The following is a 19,946-nucleotide window of genomic DNA, read 5'->3' on the forward strand; positions in this document are numbered from 1 at the left end:
AAAAAAAAAACCCCATTTAAAAAATATGATTAATCTAACGATAATGTAGCAACGATCCCCTTCCTTTTATTAAATTAGGTTTCAAAATTTGATATATGATCAATCTAGACTATTTCTTTCTTGTCTAGTGGTCGAAACAATGGCATCACCTTCTGACATGGCACAAATAGACATGCTAACCAATCTTGTTGTTAACTGTATTGGAACGTCATTCCCTTGTTAATAAAATCTTTTTATCAAATAAAACTTTGGAGTGCAGATTCCTTCTTTTACCCTCTTGCATAAATAAATAACAAATCATGGGACCACACTGACATTTCTTGTGGATTTATATTAACACCACACTCTCATGAAATGAACGGCAATCAAGTCATTCTGGGATTAAATGAGAACCATTTAACTTTTATAAAGAATGATAGGCACCCATATGAGTGGCCCTACAGAAATAAAGGAAATGGGACTCAGAATCCACACAGTTCATGGAAGCCAGGTCTTTGCCAACTCTCCTACCCATGTAACTTAATTCTTGGAAGGACAAATGGTGAATGGAGTCAATGTACATGGACCACTCCAAGTACAGTTTCATATATTGGAATTAAGAATAAAAAATAGCAGGTGAAGGAAGATGATAAACAGTTGGGTGGGTAGGCATCAAAGGGGAAATTAAGGTAATATAAGAGAAAACGGATGTGATCTAGACTTTAATCTGATATAACAGAAGCTCACAGTCATCATAAGATGATATCATGGAGAAGATGTTGTCAAAAAAAGTGAGAGAGACAGTTAGAGAGAGAGAGAGAGAGAGAGAGAGAGAGAGAGAGAGAAGAAGAAAAGTAGAAAAGGGTGAGTAAGCAGCTGCGATTTCCACAAAGTTCCACGGATTTTTCAAAAGGCAAGCCCAGATGGAGAAGTTGCGGTTAAAGTTCACAGAACTTCACGCAAACTCAAAGCTAAAGAGGGAAAGAAAGAAGAAATTAATTCCCAGAAAATCATCTACTTTTTGATTTCTTTCTCAATTCTGCTTCAAGCTTAAGCGGAAGCTCTGTTATTGAGCTGCGCAATCCTTGTTCTCTCCTCCGTTTTAGCTCTCTATTTAAGCTCCGTTTCTGTGGTTTCGGAGTAGGGAAGCTTCGGCTTCAAAGCTTCAAAGCTTCAAACTTCAAGCATGTCTGTGGAGTCGAGTTCTACTTCAGGTGATAGCAATATCAAAGGAGTTCTCACTCATGGCGGTCGCTATGTTCAGTACAATATCTATGGGATTTTGTTCGAGGTCACTACTAAGTACGTCCCGCCGATACGACCTGTCGGCAGAGGTGCTTATGGCATTGTGTGGTAATAATTTTTCCTTTTTTCCATTTCTTTTTCTTGGGTCATTTCCTGAGATCTCTTTTTCTCGTTGCTTTTCTGGTTCTGAATCTTCTCAACTCGTTGTGAATTCGGCTTTACATATCCACCTGTTTGAACATTTTCTTGAGTTGGTGACTGGGTTATTTCATTCTTGTTTAGATTATAGTTGGGTTTTGGGGAATTCTAAAGATAGTGCTGAGAATTCGGTGACACTCTGGTTTGATTTCTGGGTTCAACATGAACCTAGAGTCCTCTTTTGAGGAAGAAAGAAAATAAAAGCCAGAGACTGGTAACAGAGGGTGGATGGAAGCTTAAGACCTGCTACAGTCACATGAATGCTTGACAAGATCTGATTGTGGTTACATGGATTTGCTCCCCACCCCCTTCCCCCTTTTGGGTTACAAGTGTACGGTATACTATAAAAAGTGATTTCACTGGAAAAAGGGAGTTTGGTAACTCATATCTTCAAATTTCCTGGCAAAGTAAGCATGCCAACTGAATGATAGGTTATCTCCATGTGCCAAAACTTGTTGCCATGCTATGATATATTACGTGTGCAGTGAGATACTTCTATAGAGATATTGATGTCCATTTTGAGTTTGAATTTTCTTTCTTCTCATGATATTGTGGATGATCCTTTTTATGAAATTGATGTTTGATTTCTTTAGTAATGACTGTTTCATGATAGGTGTTAATCAGCCTTGAGATCAGAATTTTGACTTGGTTAACAGTGAAGTGAAGTCTAGATTATGGCACATTAAAAATTTGTTTTCTCTTGAAATTTGAATTTGGATTGCTTGCTTTTCTGAACTGGGCCTCCTTTATTATGCCTACCTTTGTTACTCACAACTTCCAATTCAGCCCCCATTTGGTGTGTTTCATCTTTGTATTATAAATGCGTAAATTCATCATGGATTTTCAGTGGGTTATTCTGGTCCTCCTTGGTTGACTGTTGTTCTCTGTTGCAATTCCTGCTAAACCTTCCAAGTATGTCCTTTTTTCTGACTCCTCATCTGAATAATGCTCTTTTCTTTTTGTTTTCTGGGACAATCACTAGACATGCAGATTTACCCAGTTACCTATTTACCCATCCAAGTAGGGGCAATTAGGAAACTTGCCATGTGTATGATACATATACAGACCTCTCTCTCTCTCTCTCTCTATATATATATATATATATATATATCCTCAAGGCCCCATTTAATAGCCCAAGTAGGAATATTCATGTAACTAAATAGCTCACTCCATCTATGCCCATAGCTAGAGGCCCTATCTAATGCGATGCTTTACCATTGATAGTTATAGTTTGAAATACCATTGATGATTCTTTACCATCATTATAATGTTGAGTGGCAGGAGTTTTTTTACCTGTACCAGTGGGCGAGCCTGTGGCACAACGCAACATGTTGCTTAGAGGTTCAAAACTTGGAAACAGCCTCTCCTGCGAAGCAGGGGGTAAGGTTGCATACATTTGTCTCTCCCAGACCCTGCAGTCGCGGGAGCCTCGTGCACTGGGTTGCTCTACTGTAATGGGCAAGGTAAAGCAAATCTCTACTCTACAGTATGAAGAAGACCACCCCCCACATGTGCCGAGGGGGGAAATTCTGTTTGGTTACAGTCTGTGTAATCAACTGTGGTTACACAGAGCAAAACCCTAAGGGTAAAGCCCCTGCATCCCTTGGAGGGTAAGGGTAAGTCCATTACCTAACCCTATCCCACCCATTGCCACCTCGTAACATGAATCCTTGCTCTAAGTGGTTGCTCTTTGGGGGACAGAAGACACTTGAACAACTTATAAGGTTCTTAAATATATTCATTTTAACAATTTTAAAGCAAGATAATTCCCCATTGATAAATTTTTTTAGTTGGTACTTTTATCTTCTTATCTAGGAGTGGGCTTGAGAGCTTTTTGCTGATTTTTGTTCTCTTGAAAGCAGTCATAATTTCTCGTCTGGACTTTAAGGATAATATTGCCTATTTATTTATTTATTATTATTATTTTTTGGTTTGATATATTCTTAAATTTCAGGTTGCTGTTTACATTAAGAGTTCTACAGATCTTTGTTTGATTTCGAGGTGCTGTTAAAAGTTCTCAATAGATTAACTAACAATAAATGGCTTTCTGATTTGTGTATAGATTTTTCTTTTTTGGGGGATGCAACATTGTATCCAGCACACGGTATTATTGCATTTTCTATATTACATATTGTTGGCAATGATCTGGAAATGTTAATTTAAGAGTTAGTTTGACAATCCAAAGAAAGCTCCCCCCTCCCCCCCTTTTTTTTCTTTCGTTTTGGGTGGATGCCACTTTATAGGTATAAGGGCAAGGCTCAGAACTTGTCTTCATCTACTAGAACCAGCAAGTGATCTGTATTACCTCATCCTCCCCCCCCCCCCCCCCGGCGCAGAAAAAAAGGTGGGGTGTTAAAAAGCAATCTTTCTTTGGATCATAAAACAACTATGAATGAAAAGTCCCATCACTTTTTCCCTGCTTTCATGTGTCTGATCTGATCTTCAGATAGAATATTTGTTTCCGGAGGCTTATTAATTATTTGGTTTTGCAACATGCTCCTGATTGAAGGAGTGTTATATAACGGTAATTGTTTATGTGGAACATATTCATTTTAAGATTTTCAGAGAGATGTTTCTATTTTGTTTTAAATTTACGCTAACCAATTTCCCTTTTCATTAGTGAAGTGAAGAATTAATCTAAGCTTTATTTTTTTGTAGTGCTGCTGTGAATTCAAAGACACATGAAGAGGTTGCAATTAAGAAGATTGGTAATGCCTTTGACAACAGAATTGATGCCAAAAGGACATTAAGAGAAATTAAGCTTCTCTGCCACATGGATCATGAAAATGTAAGTTCATTTCCCTTATTGGTACTTCTAATTTCTTTCAATCCTAAACATAGCTTTTTAAACTTCAGGACTAGCCTTCCCGTTCAGACTGGTTGAAATGGAACTGGCCAGTAGCCAAAAGGGCTAGAAGATCAGATCTCCATTAACCTGGTCACTTCATAGATGATTTTGTATTGAAATCTGTCAACATAGGGTAACCCATCAGCCAAACCTTCCAGCTTGAGGTCCCTTCCTAAAAATCTAGTCTTCAACACACACACTGGCAGTGAGATATACAGGTAGTTCTCAAATAATTAGTTGACACTATCCATCGCCATATATCAAGTCATCAATGCACTCCATTGCAAAACTTTGCGATCAAGCACATTATTAGACAGTAACATAAAAGAATCAGTGACTGTGAGCATATAGCTAAGTGTGATCTTCTGCATAAAGAATCTGTGACCATGAGTATATGGCTTAATTGGATCCTCTCTTTGCTTTGTTTTTTATTTTGCGATATCTATCCAGTTTACATATGGAAGAGAACGTAAGACATATAGATTGGTTCTATATGAAAAAGGAAAAGTTATCAATTCAATGCTTATATCCCTTTTGTTTCTCCTTTTTTGTGATTTAATACCTTGACACATAGGTCAGAAATAACTGAACGAGTTTTCAGCATATTTTTGTGTTTTTTTTTTCAGTAAATTTTTAACTGCATTCTCAGGCTAAAGCAATGCTGTAAGAGAGCTTCTTATTGCTTGTTATTTTTGCAAGAAGCTACAATTGGCATGTTTACTTAATCCTTTTTATAGATATTTATAAACAACAGAAAAACCTCTCTGTTTTTTCATTAGTATTTTCCAGAGACTAAACTACCCCCATAACCTTTTTTCTATCAATAATTTTCCCCAGATATTTTCTACATGCATAACAACAAAATACCTAGTGCGGTCCACATGATCAATCATAACTAGCACTTCAGATTAGTGCTTTAACCATGACAACAGGTACTTATGCAAAGGACTATGCTTGCAATGCCAAAAAGTGGTGCCTTTTGATCTGTTTATTGCTGCTAGTAGATTCTTTGGTTCTGGGTTTGCTCATGAGTATCTCCTTTCTAGATCGGATGAAACAATTTTCTTCCTTTGCTGATAGGGCGTTTGACTAAAATTGTCAGTGAGATTATTAAGAATCTAAGTTCTAATTTAACTTGCAAAAATATTGTCATAATCATCTTTAATCAACTGCTGTGGCTACTGCCAAGTCTATAAAGTCAGAAGTTCTGTCTGCTTTGTGCAATAAACAAGACTTTCCTGGGTATATATTGCACATCCGCAATTGGTACTTGTTTGCTTGTTCTGGTGGTATAATTCATGTGTACCTCTTGCTGCTTGTTCTTTTAATTCAAGGAAATTTGTAGATTGAAATTTAAGGTGTAGAAGGCTGATGCTTTTATTTGATGGGAATTTTTTCTTTTGTCCCTAGTAGAAGATTTCTTGTTTGTACTATCAATTAACTGCTGCTGCAATGTAGCATAAAATTCTCACCAGTGTTGGAATCAATTATCCAGAGAAATTTTTGTTGCATACTTGCATTAAAACATATATATTTTTTTTTGAAGTCATGGTTTGGTTTTTAAGCTTCTTGAATGGCAAACTCCTTAGAAGAAAGTACTTACGTTCTATTAAAGCTTCAAGGATTTTCTGACCTTGCCTCTCTGTTGGGGAAGTTTCTTACGTAATCGTGTAGATTCTGCAGTTCCCATCTCTTGCATTGAGATCTTTCCTTTGTGTGAAGTTCCATACAATTGACATGTGTTTAAATTTTTGTGGTTATTTAAAGTTGTTGATTTTTACACAAGAGACAGAGTCTGGCAATCAAGTTCGATCTTGACTTCCTGTTGTCCTTATTACAATAAGTCCATGTAGCATTTTGTCCATATTGAGCAAGTTCTATTTTCCTAATATTACCTTCTTGCTTGTTTCTTGATGATTTTTTCATTATTTTTTATGGTGCCATATGGTAGTTACCCATGCTGGATCTTTATTAAACCTTCTGCTCCCCCCCCCTCCCCCCTTGAAAAAGAGACAAACATCTATCATCTTGTTGTTGTTGCATTTTGTTCTTTTCTTTCCATTGGTTAAAGAACGATTGTTAGAGAGCCTCCCACATAAGATGGGAAGAAAAATTAAAGCTTCTAGTAGCGTTGCAATCTCAGCTTCATAACAAAGCTTTTATCTAGAAACCCTTCAAACTGTGTTTATTAAATTGATTACCAAGTTGGGAAAGAGAGCAATATATTCTTATGAAAATCTATAGAAATATCTCTCTTTGGCTTATGTAGAGAGCTTTGGAAAGCTTTTCTAGCACACCAGGCTAGAGAATCAGAAGAATTCCTTCCCAAGAGAATTTGGATGAAGAAAGTTTTCCAGATGGTTGTAAGCCATGGAGTCCAACTAAAGCCTTGGCTGTATTAGAGTTCCCCACCACACCCCCCCCCCCCCCACAAAAAAAAAAAAAAAAAAACAGAAAAAGAGAGGATGATTTGAATGTGTTTTTGTCAAATATGCCTGAGATGTTGAGGATGTGTTGCCGTGGAACCAACTAATTTCAGTTTCACTTCTCTATAGAAGAAAACACTAACAATTTGTAGTTCCAAATGAGAACGAAGAAGATTTTCCCACTATCTTTATTTTATGTATATTCACCACACTATCATTACTTGAACTTATTTCTATTCCTTTCCTTGCTTTTGTCTTTGTTAGAAATTCTAAAAGTTGTTCTTGCTAGTCACTTCAGATTTCAATGGCCTGACTTTTCAATTCTTAACCATGACAGATCATTGCCATCAAAGACATTATTCGACCTCCAAAAAGAGAGGAATTCAATGATGTTTACATTGTTTCTGAATTAATGGACACTGATCTTCATCAGATAATTCGTTCCAAACAACCATTGACAGATGACCATTGTCAGGTTTGAACATTAGCATTGTGTTGTGGCATTCTTGATTGAAGTTTTATCATGTCAAGAATGTAATAGTTCAGAATTTACAGCTAATTCAGATTGTGCTTCCTAACTTTCTGTGAATTAAAAAAGGAATTTGCAATTAGGAATACCCCAAATCAATAATAGATAATTCCTGCACTTGCTATTCTCTTTAGGGTATTACTCTTAAACCCTTAGGGGAGGTGGTTTGGGCATTTTTTATGCCAATATTCTCTGTATATATTTCTGTGCTTCCAGAGGAAGTCCACAATTAATGAGATAAAAGACAATTTCTATGAAATTTTCTGCCCATTTAGGTTTTGTGAAGGCATGTTAATTGCTACTTGAGATGCAATAACAACAACAAACTCAGCCTATCCTAACTTAACGGGGTTGGTCAGCTACATGGATCCATACAAAACAAAATAGGGAAAAAAAAAGTCCAAAGAAATAAAAGGGGAAGAAAGAGATAAAAAGACGAGAGATGAGAAAAGAAAGATGAGAAGAGAGTAAGGGGAAATAGGCACAACCCGACAAGTCTGGAGAATTTCAGCTAAATGGGGTTGGGTACATGGATCCTTGCCCTCCAATAGGTTCTATCCTAGGTCATACTTGGGACAAGACCGAGACTATGCATGTCATTCCTCACCACTTCACCTATAGTTATTTTAGGCCTGCCCCTAGCTCTTTTAACTCCTTCAATCTGAATCCGGTCACTCCTCCTCATTGGGCAACCTCAGGCCTCCTTTGAACATGGTCATACCACCTTAAATGACTTTTGCAGAGCTTGTCGTTGATTGAGGCAGCTCCCAAATCAGCTCTAATATGCTCATTCCTTACTTTATGTTTCCTAGTTTTTCCGCACACCCATCTTAACATCCTCATCGCAGTTACACATGGCTTCTCTATATGACACTTCTTGACTGCCCAACATTCACCCCATACATCATGGCTGCTCGTACAGTAGTCCTGAAGAATTTTCCTGTAATCTTTCAAGAGATATGCCGATCACACAACACTCTAGATGTACATTTCCACTTCATCCCTCCCACTTTAATTCTTTGTGAAACATCATCCTCTATGCCACCTTCTTTGTTTATGTTTGACCCGAGATATCTAAAATAGTCACTATGTGGAAGTCTCTTTCTCCTCAATTGTCATCATTTCATTATCCATCACTAGTCACCATGCCCTTAATTATATCCACATATGTACTCGACACCACTCTCTTTAGTAAGACATGCCGGAATAGATCTCTAGGAACAATCATATGCTTTTTCTAGGTCAATAAATATCATGCGGCGGTCCTTATAGGTTCTATAACTTTGCATGAGCCTTCTCAATAGGTAGATAGCCCCAGTTGTGGATCTACCTGGCATAAATCCAAATTGGTATAGTCTCTCCTTATCCCAACCCAAGCAACTAAGTTATTCTTATCTAGCATTTGTATGTGCTGAATCTATCAAGCTATGTTGTATTACTTGAGATCTGTTGGTGAGGATTTTAGATAAGAGAAAGGAGGAAAGATGGGGAACTCATTAATATTTTCTCATCTATCTTGAAAAATTTAGATAAAATTTATTTTTAGTCAGTATGTAAAATTAAAGAGTAGTACATATTTTGAAATAACTAGTAAATATGTGGTGGAAGCCCATTGCATGTTAATGCATTGGGCAAATATGTCCCATGAGAATATTACAATAAAAAATAATTTGAGGGGGGGGGGTCTATCAAATTGCTTTTCATAGATATTTGTACAACCTCAATAAGAGGAAATGATTGCTAAAATCTCCTCAGAGACATGACAAACAGTCGACAATGGAAGGCTTCCCCTAAAAAATAAAACGGCTCTAACAACCCTTGTTTGGCAACCCATCGTAAATAAAAACTACAATTGCCTTAGTTCTGTTATGTTGCATAAGAGTGTTATTTCAATAAAAACCCATTTAGACCCTTATTATCAGGTCCCAACTCCTATAGAGGTATTTGACCTTAAAACTTATAATACCAATGGATATAATAAGCAATATCTCTAAACTCCGCTTTTGTATTAGACCTTGCAACTACCAACTGCTTCTCGCTTCTAATGTAACAACTGAAAGTTTAATCTTCAACACACACATGGCTTTGAGGTCTACAGTTTTCTAATAGCAAGTAGAGTAGTAGACACACCATCCATCGCCAACATTGACATGCTACATTGCCCAACTTTGTGAGTGAGTGCATTATTAGAAAAAAACATAAAAGATGCAGTGACCATGGGCCGATAACTTAAGTGGATCCCCTATTTGTTTCGGCCTTGACATTTATATCCTGCTTAACTGATGAGGTAGTGGGTCTGCTGAGGAGGTGGGAGAGAGATGGAAATCACTCTTTGTATTTTAACAATCTACCAAGATGGGAACGGCATTGTGTATTCTGAATTCTTACGTTGCCCCTAGAAATAATTTACATATTCCTGATATGATTTTTATGTCATATACTTGCTTGAGTTGAGTATTAATGCATGGTATTGATATCAAATGCAACCTCTGCAGTATTTCCTGTATCAGTTATTACGAGGACTGAAGTATGTACACTCAGCTAATGTATTGCACCGTGACCTTAAGCCAAGCAATTTGCTCTTAACTGCAAATTGTGACCTTAAGATTGCGGACTTTGGATTGGCAAGGACAACTTCTGAAACAGATTTCATGACTGAGTATGTTGTTACTCGATGGTACCGGGCACCAGAATTGCTCCTAAATTGCTCAGAGTATACTGCTGCTATCGATATTTGGTCAGTGGGTTGTATTCTAGGTGAAATCATGACCCGTGAACCCCTCTTTCCAGGCAAAGATTATGTTCATCAGTTGAGACTTGTCACAGAGGTATGACGTTGAAACATTGTGTTTTATTTAATTAAAGATAAGAGTTTCCTTGTTGCTCGTTTTCTATAATCCAAGATATCCCCTTAAAAAATTATGCTTTTTTTTCATGAAAATGAAATAAAAAAAATTCTTGGCCTGTAAAGATTATGTTGCTGACATCCCCTTCTTTAACAAATATGCTTATCCTTAAAGAAAACAAATTACAAATATTGTGGTCTAATCATAAGAATTGCCACAGTTCGTTCCTGGTGTTTAACCCTGTCAATTTGTCTCATTATCTACTGTAAGTTATGTTTAAGATCTCAACCTGTTCAATTAAAATGTAGCAAATCCTGTTTTTCCTTTCACTGCTATTTAGAGTTGCTCTTGAGCATAGTTATTAAATCCGGATTCGGGAATTATTCGGATGAATTCGTTTCATTAATTCAACGATTCGGTAAAAAAAAACGGAGATAATAAAATTCGAGTTCGGATTCGAATTCGGGAATTATTTGTTTATAAAAACAAAAAGCGGACAAAAAATTCGGATGTTATTTTTAATAGTTGTAATACTTGTTTCATATTATCTATCCATTATCATATGTACATAATATACAATTGATATAAAAATTTAAATTTTAAATTTTAAAGATAAAAATATTATATTTAGCTATTTTTTTTTTCTAAACTCATTTGCTATTACTCAAATAATTGAATCAGAGAAAGAGAGACAGAGGGAGGACTGAGCAGAAATTCAGCTAGACCCACGTCATCCACCATGCATGTTCACCTTAAAGACGAGAGAGAGAGTAACGACTGTAAGACTTAGTCAAACCAAAATGGGGTGAGATTTTTTTTTATTTATTATTATTATTATTTTTTATAGAAGTCTGAGAGATTACTTCAGGAAAGACAAGCTTTGTTGGTTTCTGTTAAAAAAAGAAGAAAAGTAACATTAGGATAATAAATGCATAATAATCACACTATTTTCTATAGGGTTATTGATTTATTCAAGATAAAGTGTTTTTTTTTTTTTTTTTTTTTACTTTTACATGGGATAAAATTCAGTTCGGCCGAATTATTCGTGAATTTGAAAAAAGTCTAAAAAATTCGAGAAATTTTCATTTGATTCGGTTTCGGGCCGAATTATTCCTAAAATTCTGTTCGGCCGAATTTTTTGCAAATAATTCGGAGAATTTAATAACTAGGCTCTTGAGATATCATTTTATTATGAACATTTTCAAAAGAACCAGAAAAAGGTAAAATAAAAGAGGTTTTTTTTTTTTTTTTGGGGGGGGGGGGGGCAGGTGAAGCAAGGTGTGTTACCTATCCATCATAGAAAGATGATGGGATAATTCCGACCTATGGATAGAGAGGACATGGTCTGGATTAACCACATGTCAACTTTTAGAGCATAATTCAATCTATACCATCACATTTGTCCTTGCATTCCCCTTTGGCATGCACCCTCTTGGTAGTCTTTGAGGATAAATTCGGCATACTAAGTTTCTAGTGGGAGGATAAATTCAATATGCTAAGTTGTTAGTGGGAGGATAAATTCAGTGTACTATATTGTTTTTCATGTTATTTTGAGTTTGACATTTATTTATTATTCTCATGATATTGAAAAATTATTTATAGCTGAAATATATAATAAATTCATATTTATGTCATTTTGTATTTGTATGTTTTGTTTGAAACGCCTTATGATGGATAAATATGTTAGAATTAAACTGGATGTGAGCTTCCGCATATTTTATGTTGCACAGTATATTTCTAGGAAGCTATGAAAGGATTGGGTGGAATCCACCAAAGTGGTGCATCCTATTCTTTCATAGTTTTTCAAGCGCAGCAAAGTTGGTGACATTTTTCCAAAGGTGATGTCACCCAAGTTAAAGAAAATACATGTATGGAAAGGACTATAACCTAGAGGCGTCTAAGTTAAAGAAAATCCGGTTGTGACTTTTGTGTAGTTTATTTGCTAGTTGAACATATTACATTTTCTAGCCCGGTTATTTGGTGTGCATGTTTTATACCTGAGATTTTTGGGTTACTTGATCTGGTTTTAGCTCTCAGGGAACCCAAACAGGTATTGTTGCTGATCAAAGTACAACCGAAGGGAAATATGAACAATTTTGTTACCCTATTAAGTTTATAATGATTTTGGAGTAATTTTGGAATGACTATCTTAAATCATGGTCTCTAAATTATTTATGTACATTTATGCTTTATTTGTTTGTGTTGCCCCTAGTTGTATAAGAAACACATTAAAGCATACACTTTTGTACATATATTCATCTCAAATGTGGAAAACATGATAGAAATGAGTGAAACCCACCAAAGTGGTACATTCAGTTCAATTGTGTGTTTCCCCAGGTAAATGTAACATTTGTCCAAAGGTGATGTCATCCAAGTTTATCGACAAAGTGCTCAAGAGCCATGTTTTCTGACATTGGTGTTATTGAGGTTTTTGATATGCTTTGTTAGTGGGAGTTTTATGATTTCATTTAACAAAAAATATCATGGTGGCAAAAGCCAAAGTTTAAAGGTTGTTCCTGCTAAGGTTTATTGGCAGTGCTTAGCCAAAGTAATTGACGATAAATCAAGGTAATTGAAGGTATTTTGTTAGGATTCGTGATGTATGGCAGTATTTAGCCAAAGTTTGTGATTTGTGGTGGTATTTAATATAAATCCATGGTAGTGGTGATGAACCACAGGCGGTTTGCCAAAGCTTGTGCTTTATAGTGGTATTTAACCTAAATCCATAGAAGTGGCGGTATGCCAAAGTAAGATATTAATTCAAGAAAAAGACGGTTTGCCTAAGTGTTGATTAATATCAAAGTTTACTACTTGTGAGGTTTTCAAGGTAGGCCAATCTTTAGATCAGGAAATGACCTATAAGGAAATGTATATTTCATGTGATCACAGGTATGATATCAATTCCTTATATATATGTTTCTAGGCAATTTAGATTGATAGTTTTCTATTGTTTGTGACATGAGATAGTTATATGCCATATAGGCGTATATTGAGGTGTATTTTCTACTATTGTTCAACAATAGCGATTATTGATTGAATCAAAGTTTGTTTGAGTGGTATTTAGTCTTGGGATTATTTGGCCAGGTGTCAATGGAAAGACAACAGTATCAGTGTAGCCCAAGTGGGAGATTGTTAGGATTTATATGTGGGCGTAATTGATACCGATTGATCTATTGGGCCCAAGCAATTATAGACCCACTCTGATTAGGAAACTCCTAGCCCAATCCATTGTGGGAATGAATTAGGGTTTTAGGGATTCTATTATAAATAGAAGCTAAAGGTCCCTGTAGCCGTTACTTAACACGTTCATGGTTTTGGAAGCACGGACCCCCACAGAAATAGTGCATGTGAGAGTATTCCAAGGGTGAAAGGCTGCAGAAGATCTTAGCGGCTAGGACTCCATTGTGTAGTTCTTTGTTACAATCTTCATGGGACTAATCTTCAAGCACATGGGAGAGAGTTACGTGATCAATACTTATGGGACTTCTAAACTTATACACAGGTATTCTTCTCCAATTGATTATCATGTATGGGGTAAATCTATATGTTTGTGTGTTCTTGGTTTAGGGACTACACCCATGGTTAATCTTTTATGATTGGTTTATGATTCTTGTATTCTAACATTAATGAGGTTATTCATATGGCTCTATGGTAAAGAATCCCCAACATGGCCAACTTGGTTTGAGCTGAAATTTGACACGCGAGCAGAAGGGACCTTGTGTATACCTGTCCCCCAAAAAATTGTCCGCATCTGAGTTTCCATGTGGCAGGTATTTGGGTCACAGGTGAAGCCCTTTCTAGGTGGGCCATGCAGGAAACTATTGCTCAAATATTAATTAACTTGATTTTCTTGCTAACTTGTACCTCTATTTTCTAGAAATTGAGCTAAAAGCAAAGCTGCTGTTTAATATTTCTCAGTAAGTTGACATTGATTATAATTAGCTGTGTATTTTCTTCTATTTTAAAAAGCTACTAGGTTCACCTGATGACTCCAGCCTTGGGTTCCTTCGAAGTGACAATGCCAGGAGATATATTAGGCAGCTTCCACAGTACCCGAAACAACAGTTCTCTGCTAGATTCACCAATATGTCTCCTGGGGCTGTTGATTTGCTAGAGAAAATGCTGGTGTTTGATCCTAACAAACGCATTGCAGGTATGATTAGCTGGGGTTACTCTCGACTACATCTATGAAAACTAGCTTTGATTGGAGTTCATTTCTGTTAATTAATTGTTCTTCTTTCTTCATATTGGTTATCTGCAGTTGATGAGGCATTGCGCCACCCATATTTGTCGTCTTTTCATGATTCCAATAATGAGCCAGTTTGTCCTAGGCCTTTCAGATTTGATTTTGAGCAACCATCATTGACTGAGGAGAATATCAAGGAGCTCATCTGGAGGGAGTCTCTGAAATTCAATCCTGACCCAACTCATTAGGGAATAAATAGTAAATAGTATTTGTAATGTAAAAAGGATCTTGAAAAACCAGATGCCTGAAACTCTATATCTGCCCTCATAATCCTTTGGAAAAGATAGAAACTGCACTCGAGATGCTGGAAGTCACTAAACAAGATGCCATGGGAGCACATTCAACTTCTATTGAAGCCTGTAATTTACAACTCACAGAATGAAGTTCGAGCAAACCATTTCGCAGGATCTGGGTTTGTCAGAATATCAACACCTAACATACATGTTGGTGAGGGGCCTTTTTTGGGCTCTAAACTGTTGCTTAGAGATCTAAACCATGTTTGGTGCAGGTGTTCTATCCCATTAATATGAAGGGTACAGGAGGAGCTTTGGACATTATACTTCTTACGAAAGATTATGTATATACTCTTTTAAGGCTCGTTAGTTCTGATCTCTCACCTTCCAATAAAATTGTGTGGATCTTAAAAATTGCTTTGATGTATTTTATGGACATGTAGTTTTTCTTTCTGGGGAAGCCTTTGCTTTTTTTGGAACCCAGAGCTTTGTATGATCTGCTTCTGCAATAAGTAAGTTCCTTTAGTTTTATATGTAGTGTGTGCACTGTTTAACTGTTTTAATTGATAAAATTTTTCCCTGGAAACAGATGAAGCTTTGGGTAAAGTTTAAGATTTTTGGAGAAAAGAATTTAAATTTGTTAGGTTCATCACTCTGAAGATTTGTTTTGATATATTTTACCAATCTTACTTCTCCTTGCTTCTGTTTTTCAGTCTTGGATTAGGCTTTTATGATGTGATGTAGGATCATTCCTATTGTTATAATTAGCTTCAACACTTCAGCAGAACAAAGACCAAGTTTGGTTTGTTGGTGAAACGGAAATGTGAAGATATCCAATGGAGAACAACAGAAAAGGTGGGTTGTCTGAATAAAAATGATTCCCATAAATCATTTCTTCAATTGCTTTCCATAGAAAATTCTGGATTTTGGAAACCAAAATGGTAATATCAATATCTATAATTCTTTTTTGAGTGTCATTATGTTACGTGCATACAAGATAGAGGAGAGATAATAGGGAGGTCAAGAGATAAAATAGGTGAGAGAGAGATATATGATTGCTACTAATAACGTAAAATAGAGAAATGCAAGAGATAAAATAGGATAGGATTGGCTTTACTGATGAAACCATGGCATCCGGCTTGATTAGGAGGTAGCATGCCTCGACTCAACAGTTGAGCATTATTTTGTTTGGTTTACTTTCTATTACATACTAATTTCTATTATATAGGATAGGATAACAGTTACATCTTACAACCCATCCTCTCCACGTTTTCCTAATACTCTCCTTCTCTACTCCACTAACTCCTCTTACAACTTCTCCATTAACCCACTAGCAATAACTCCTATAACTTCTATTACCCACTAAACGCAACTTCTCACAGATGGCATCAAGATGATGCGTGCATGGATTCCATAGAGAAAAGAGGAAAATTAAGACGAGAGGGATTGAGATAAAAGAAATAAATAAAATATAATAAAAGATAGTATTGGTTTTACGGACAAAGCCATGACATCCTGACCTTTTGAGAGGTAGTCGACATCTTTTAATAATAAAAATGACATCAAGAGATAGTTTAGGATTTCATTCGTTGTCTCTATTTTTTTTGTCCTTTTTTTTTTAAATAGGATAGGATAACAGTCACAAAAGAGTTTCAATCTCTTACTCTACTAACACCACTTCTCTAATAACTACTACTATAACCAATAACTCATGCATAATTGAAAATTTTTAAACAACCAAATTCTATCTCAAAAGTAACTATTCCCGCTCATATATGGACGTAACATTCCATCCCCGTTAAGATTGGTCTTGTCCTCAAGATCACTTGTTGTAAATTAAATCTTCATTGCATCCGGATCCTCCCAAGTCCCTTTAGCATGTTGGTAGCCAAAGATGGGCCCGAGCCAAACAAAGGAAAAATTGGACACATACTCGGAGAATAGGAATGTATGAAAAATTCATATTTTATTTTAATTTACAAATCTGAATCGGACGTGCCTGCCACACACAGATCTAATGCGTGAATGAAATTCGAAAACAATTAGATCCATAACATCTATGTCAGCTTTTCTATCTAAATGCATCCAAAGCAACTCACTTTCTAGATGATCCTTTTAGATAGTCTTCCATTGGCTTAATCGAGGAAGCCATGACCTCATTTCTCAAAAGAAAAATTGTAAAAATTCCACCGATGGATCCCGTGCCTAAACTTTGATACTAGATGATGCGTGCAAAGATTCCATAGAGAGAAAATAAGAAAAGTAAGACAAGAGAGGGCTTGAAATAAAAGGAATTAAGTAAAATATAATAAAGGATAGGGATGATTTTATGGATGAAACCATGATGTCCCGACCTATTGGGAGGTAGCCAATCTCTTCTCAAGATAAAATCAAGAGATAATTTAGGATTTCATTCGTTGTCTCTACTTTTTTTGTCCTTCTTAAATAGGATAGGATAATAATTACAAAAGAGTTATAATCTCTTACTCCATTAATGTCACTTCTCTAATAACTACTACTATAACCGATAACTCTTGCATAATTGAAAATTTATACACAACCAAATTATATCTCAAAAGTAACTATTCCCGCTCATAGGTGCAAGTAACACATTACTTATAATTAAAAACATTGTCATTTTTGCATGCTTAGACTACTAAGAATAGTAGATATATTGATTCGATAAACTACATAAGCAACATTGTGGGTTTGAAGCTACACTTGAATACAAAAAAATTCAGTAAAACTTCAATACTTTGTCTTTTTATTTCCTACTTTTTTCTAAAATGCCTTGCAAAAGCTATGTAGTAGGAAATTAATTACTGAAATAGAACTAGTACAGCATCATAGGTTGCCTCAGCAAGAACAAGTTTGCAATTTGACATCTTCGATTGGTAGCTTGTTGGTTGGAAAAGGGCAAGTGCTCTTGCCATTATCTGGCAACAAAGAACAAGGTGGAGGAGTCACTTCACTGGTTGTTCCGGCGATATCGGTGCAGTTCCATTGCAATTTCTTGGGTTTTGCAGAGAGCCCAATTGTGACATTAGATATGCAAATTCCAGCAAAGGGATCATTGTCAATACCAGCCAAATTTGCAGCCATGGTGACATTCTGGGCAACCATGTCATTGTAATTAATCCCTTTAATAACAGGAACTGCTTTGGGATCATAGCCATCATCTGGGTGAGAACCATAAGCTCCTGTCATCCAGAAGACATACTTCATTGTATTCATTGTAAATCTTCTTACAAATATGTCTTTCACATATCCACCTCTCCCAGGAGATGATTTGATCCTCACCCCGGACTCTGAGTTCAAAGCATAAATGTCTTCAATCCTGACATCCTCGATGCCGCCGGACATCTCACTTCCGAGAGCGATAACAGCACTGTCAGGTGAAATGCAGGTGAACCTTCTGATAATGACATGCTTCGTGGGCATCCCGAAAGCTATTCCATATTGATCCCAACCACTCTTTATTGCAATGCAATCATCTCCTGAAACTACAAAACAGTCTTCAATTCTCACATTTGTGCATGAATCTGCATTTCACAGGAGAAAAAGAAAAACAACAATTCAGTGTCAACCCAGTTAGTAGAATGACTCAAGAATTGAATTGATACATAAGGAGCATTGTACAAACCTGGATCGATCCCATCAGTGTTTGCTGAATCAGTTGGTGCGAGGATGGTAAGGCCCAACACTAACACATTACTGCAATGACAAAATTTTGATCAAAACTGAGAGATCTTGTTCATGGAGACAAATTAATTAGATTCGATTTAAGAATTTATAGGATCAAACCTGCTATAAACAGGATGAACAACCCAAAATTGAGAGTTAAGAAGAGTCAGATTGGATATCTGGACTTGGTTAGAGTACATGATCTCAATCAGGTGAGGTCGAGTATAGTTAGTCTGGTTATTGCGGAATTTTTCCCACCAAATAGCACCTTGGCCATCAATGGTGCCATTATTACCTGAAATCAAAGAACCCATCACAGTCCATCAACGAGAGAGAAAACCCAAAAACCCCGAAACCCAGAATCTATTTATTGTGATTTGGTTGTAATGAACAGTGATGTATACCTGTAATGACTATATCAGTTAGGTTTGTGCCATAAATGAAAGCTCCATATCTTGGACCAGGTAATTCTCTTCCTCTCCCATAGGAAGGCAAAGGAGGGACAATGGGATAGTCTTTCTCATCCTGATAAAGCTAAGCAAATAAAAACAAAACCAAAGAACAGGAGTTGAAGATTGAAGAACAATATAGATTAAACAGAGACCTGGGAAGCAAGGATAACAGCATCCTTGTGGAGAAACAGAGTGAAATTACTGGTAAGGTTGAAGCTCCCAGTAAGCCATTTTCCAGGAGAAACGATCAATTGGGATCCACCTTGAGCTCCAAACTGACTGAGATGTTCGATTGCCTTACGGAAGGCAATGGTATTTGAAGTCTTTCCATCTCCAACACCTCCAAAATCCGTCAGTGAAGAGCTGTGTTTTCTGCAATTTATCGCTTCGTAACTGAAGGTGGAACCCGATTCAGCTCCTTTTAAGCCCACCAGTCCAAGCAATACTATCACTGCGACTGTCTCAATTATCTGTGATTTGCAGTTTTGGAAGCACAAAAATTAAATTTTTAGACACAGACTAATAAACCCAACTAGATATCAAACAAAAATTTTTTGACAAACAAATAAACCCAACTAGATATCAAATAAAAAAAATTTGAACTGATGGAGGTGAAAGTAAAAAAATGAATCTAAAATTCAAAACCAGTCGTTTTGTGATTTGGGATTAACAAGGGGAAGAACAAAAGATTCAAACAATACAGAAATCTGTAAAAACAAGAAACAAACAAAGAGAAAACAGGAAAACAGGGAGGAGTAGAAGAAGAAGAAGAAGAAGAAGAAGAAGAAGAAGCGTTACTTGTTTTATTCTGGGATTTCTAGAGGAAGCCATTGTGAGAAAGGAAATCTTAGAATTTTAAGTGAAACCCTTGAGACATAACAAATTTAAATCCCATAGTGGAAAGTAGTTTTGAAAGGGATTGAACTCCTCGGTGGCTGTGGCGTAATACAGTCTTTGGCGTGTATCCAATGTCCACAAACACCTTGGCATGAAACCCAATACAGTCACACGCAGCCCAAAGCATTTTTAGATGTTGATTGCACCCTGGACACTGTGTTACGTGCCACAGTGGAGCCATATCCAAGTGAGGCTCTGCATAAAACTGTTTCTATTCACATATCAGGGTAGATTTTGAAACTATTGATCATTTTTGGAAGAAGGAAAAAAAAGTTAGAAAAGTTCAATTATTTATGGTAAGTTTGGATTGATGAGTTTACCAATTTATTTTTTACTATATATTGAAAATTAAGTGGGATTTGA

The 19,946-nt window shown here is 36.3% G+C and overlaps 2 protein-coding genes across 2 annotated transcripts; one reads left to right on the plus strand and one right to left on the minus strand.

Annotated features, from left to right (window-relative positions):
• The first annotated feature begins 650 nt into the window (after window positions 1-650).
• Window positions 651-15,081, plus strand: LOC122066416 (mitogen-activated protein kinase homolog MMK2-like). The gene is made up of 6 exons (XM_042630221.1): window positions 651-1,332; window positions 4,081-4,210; window positions 7,034-7,171; window positions 9,721-10,053; window positions 14,041-14,224; window positions 14,333-15,081. The coding sequence occupies exons 1-6, from the start codon at window positions 1,166-1,168 to the stop codon at window positions 14,503-14,505; spliced, it is 1,125 nt and encodes a 374-aa protein (XP_042486155.1). The 5' UTR covers window positions 651-1,165; the 3' UTR covers window positions 14,506-15,081.
• Window positions 15,082-17,204: 2,123 nt separating this feature from the next.
• Window positions 17,205-19,707, minus strand: LOC122066415 (probable polygalacturonase). Its single transcript, XM_042630219.1, has 6 exons — window positions 19,485-19,707; window positions 18,839-19,156; window positions 18,639-18,759; window positions 18,355-18,529; window positions 18,194-18,264; window positions 17,205-18,092 (listed from the first exon to the last, which is right to left on the minus strand). Exons 1-6 carry the CDS (start codon window positions 19,515-19,517, stop codon window positions 17,407-17,409), a joined length of 1,404 nt encoding a protein of 467 aa, XP_042486153.1. The 5' UTR covers window positions 19,518-19,707; the 3' UTR covers window positions 17,205-17,406.
• Window positions 19,708-19,946: the final 239 nt, after the last annotated feature.

This window comes from Macadamia integrifolia, unplaced genomic scaffold, assembly GCF_013358625.1.
Source record: "Macadamia integrifolia cultivar HAES 741 unplaced genomic scaffold, SCU_Mint_v3 scaffold2382, whole genome shotgun sequence".
In the NCBI taxonomy this organism is placed as follows: domain Eukaryota; kingdom Viridiplantae; phylum Streptophyta; class Magnoliopsida; order Proteales; family Proteaceae; genus Macadamia; species Macadamia integrifolia.

Bases quoted from the DNA above. Each gene is read 5' to 3' on its own strand.
- LOC122066416 (XM_042630221.1), top strand. From the start codon at position 1,166: ATGTCTGTGGAGTCGAGTTCTACTTCAGGTGATAGCAATATCAAAGGA. The intron at 1,333-4,080 runs GTAATAATTTTT...ATTTTTTTGTAG, and splicing joins GGTGCTTATGGCATTGTGTG to TGCTGCTGTGAATTCAAAGA. The intron at 4,211-7,033 runs GTAAGTTCATTT...TAACCATGACAG, and splicing joins GCCACATGGATCATGAAAAT to ATCATTGCCATCAAAGACAT.
- LOC122066415 (XM_042630219.1), bottom strand. From the start codon at position 19,517: ATGGCTTCCTCTAGAAATCCCAGAATAAAACAA. The intron at 18,530-18,638 runs GTATACATCACT...CTTTGATTTCAG, and splicing joins AACTGATATAGTCATTACAG to GTAATAATGGCACCATTGAT. The intron at 18,265-18,354 runs GTTTGATCCTAT...TTGTCATTGCAG, and splicing joins GTTCATCCTGTTTATAGCAG to TAATGTGTTAGTGTTGGGCC.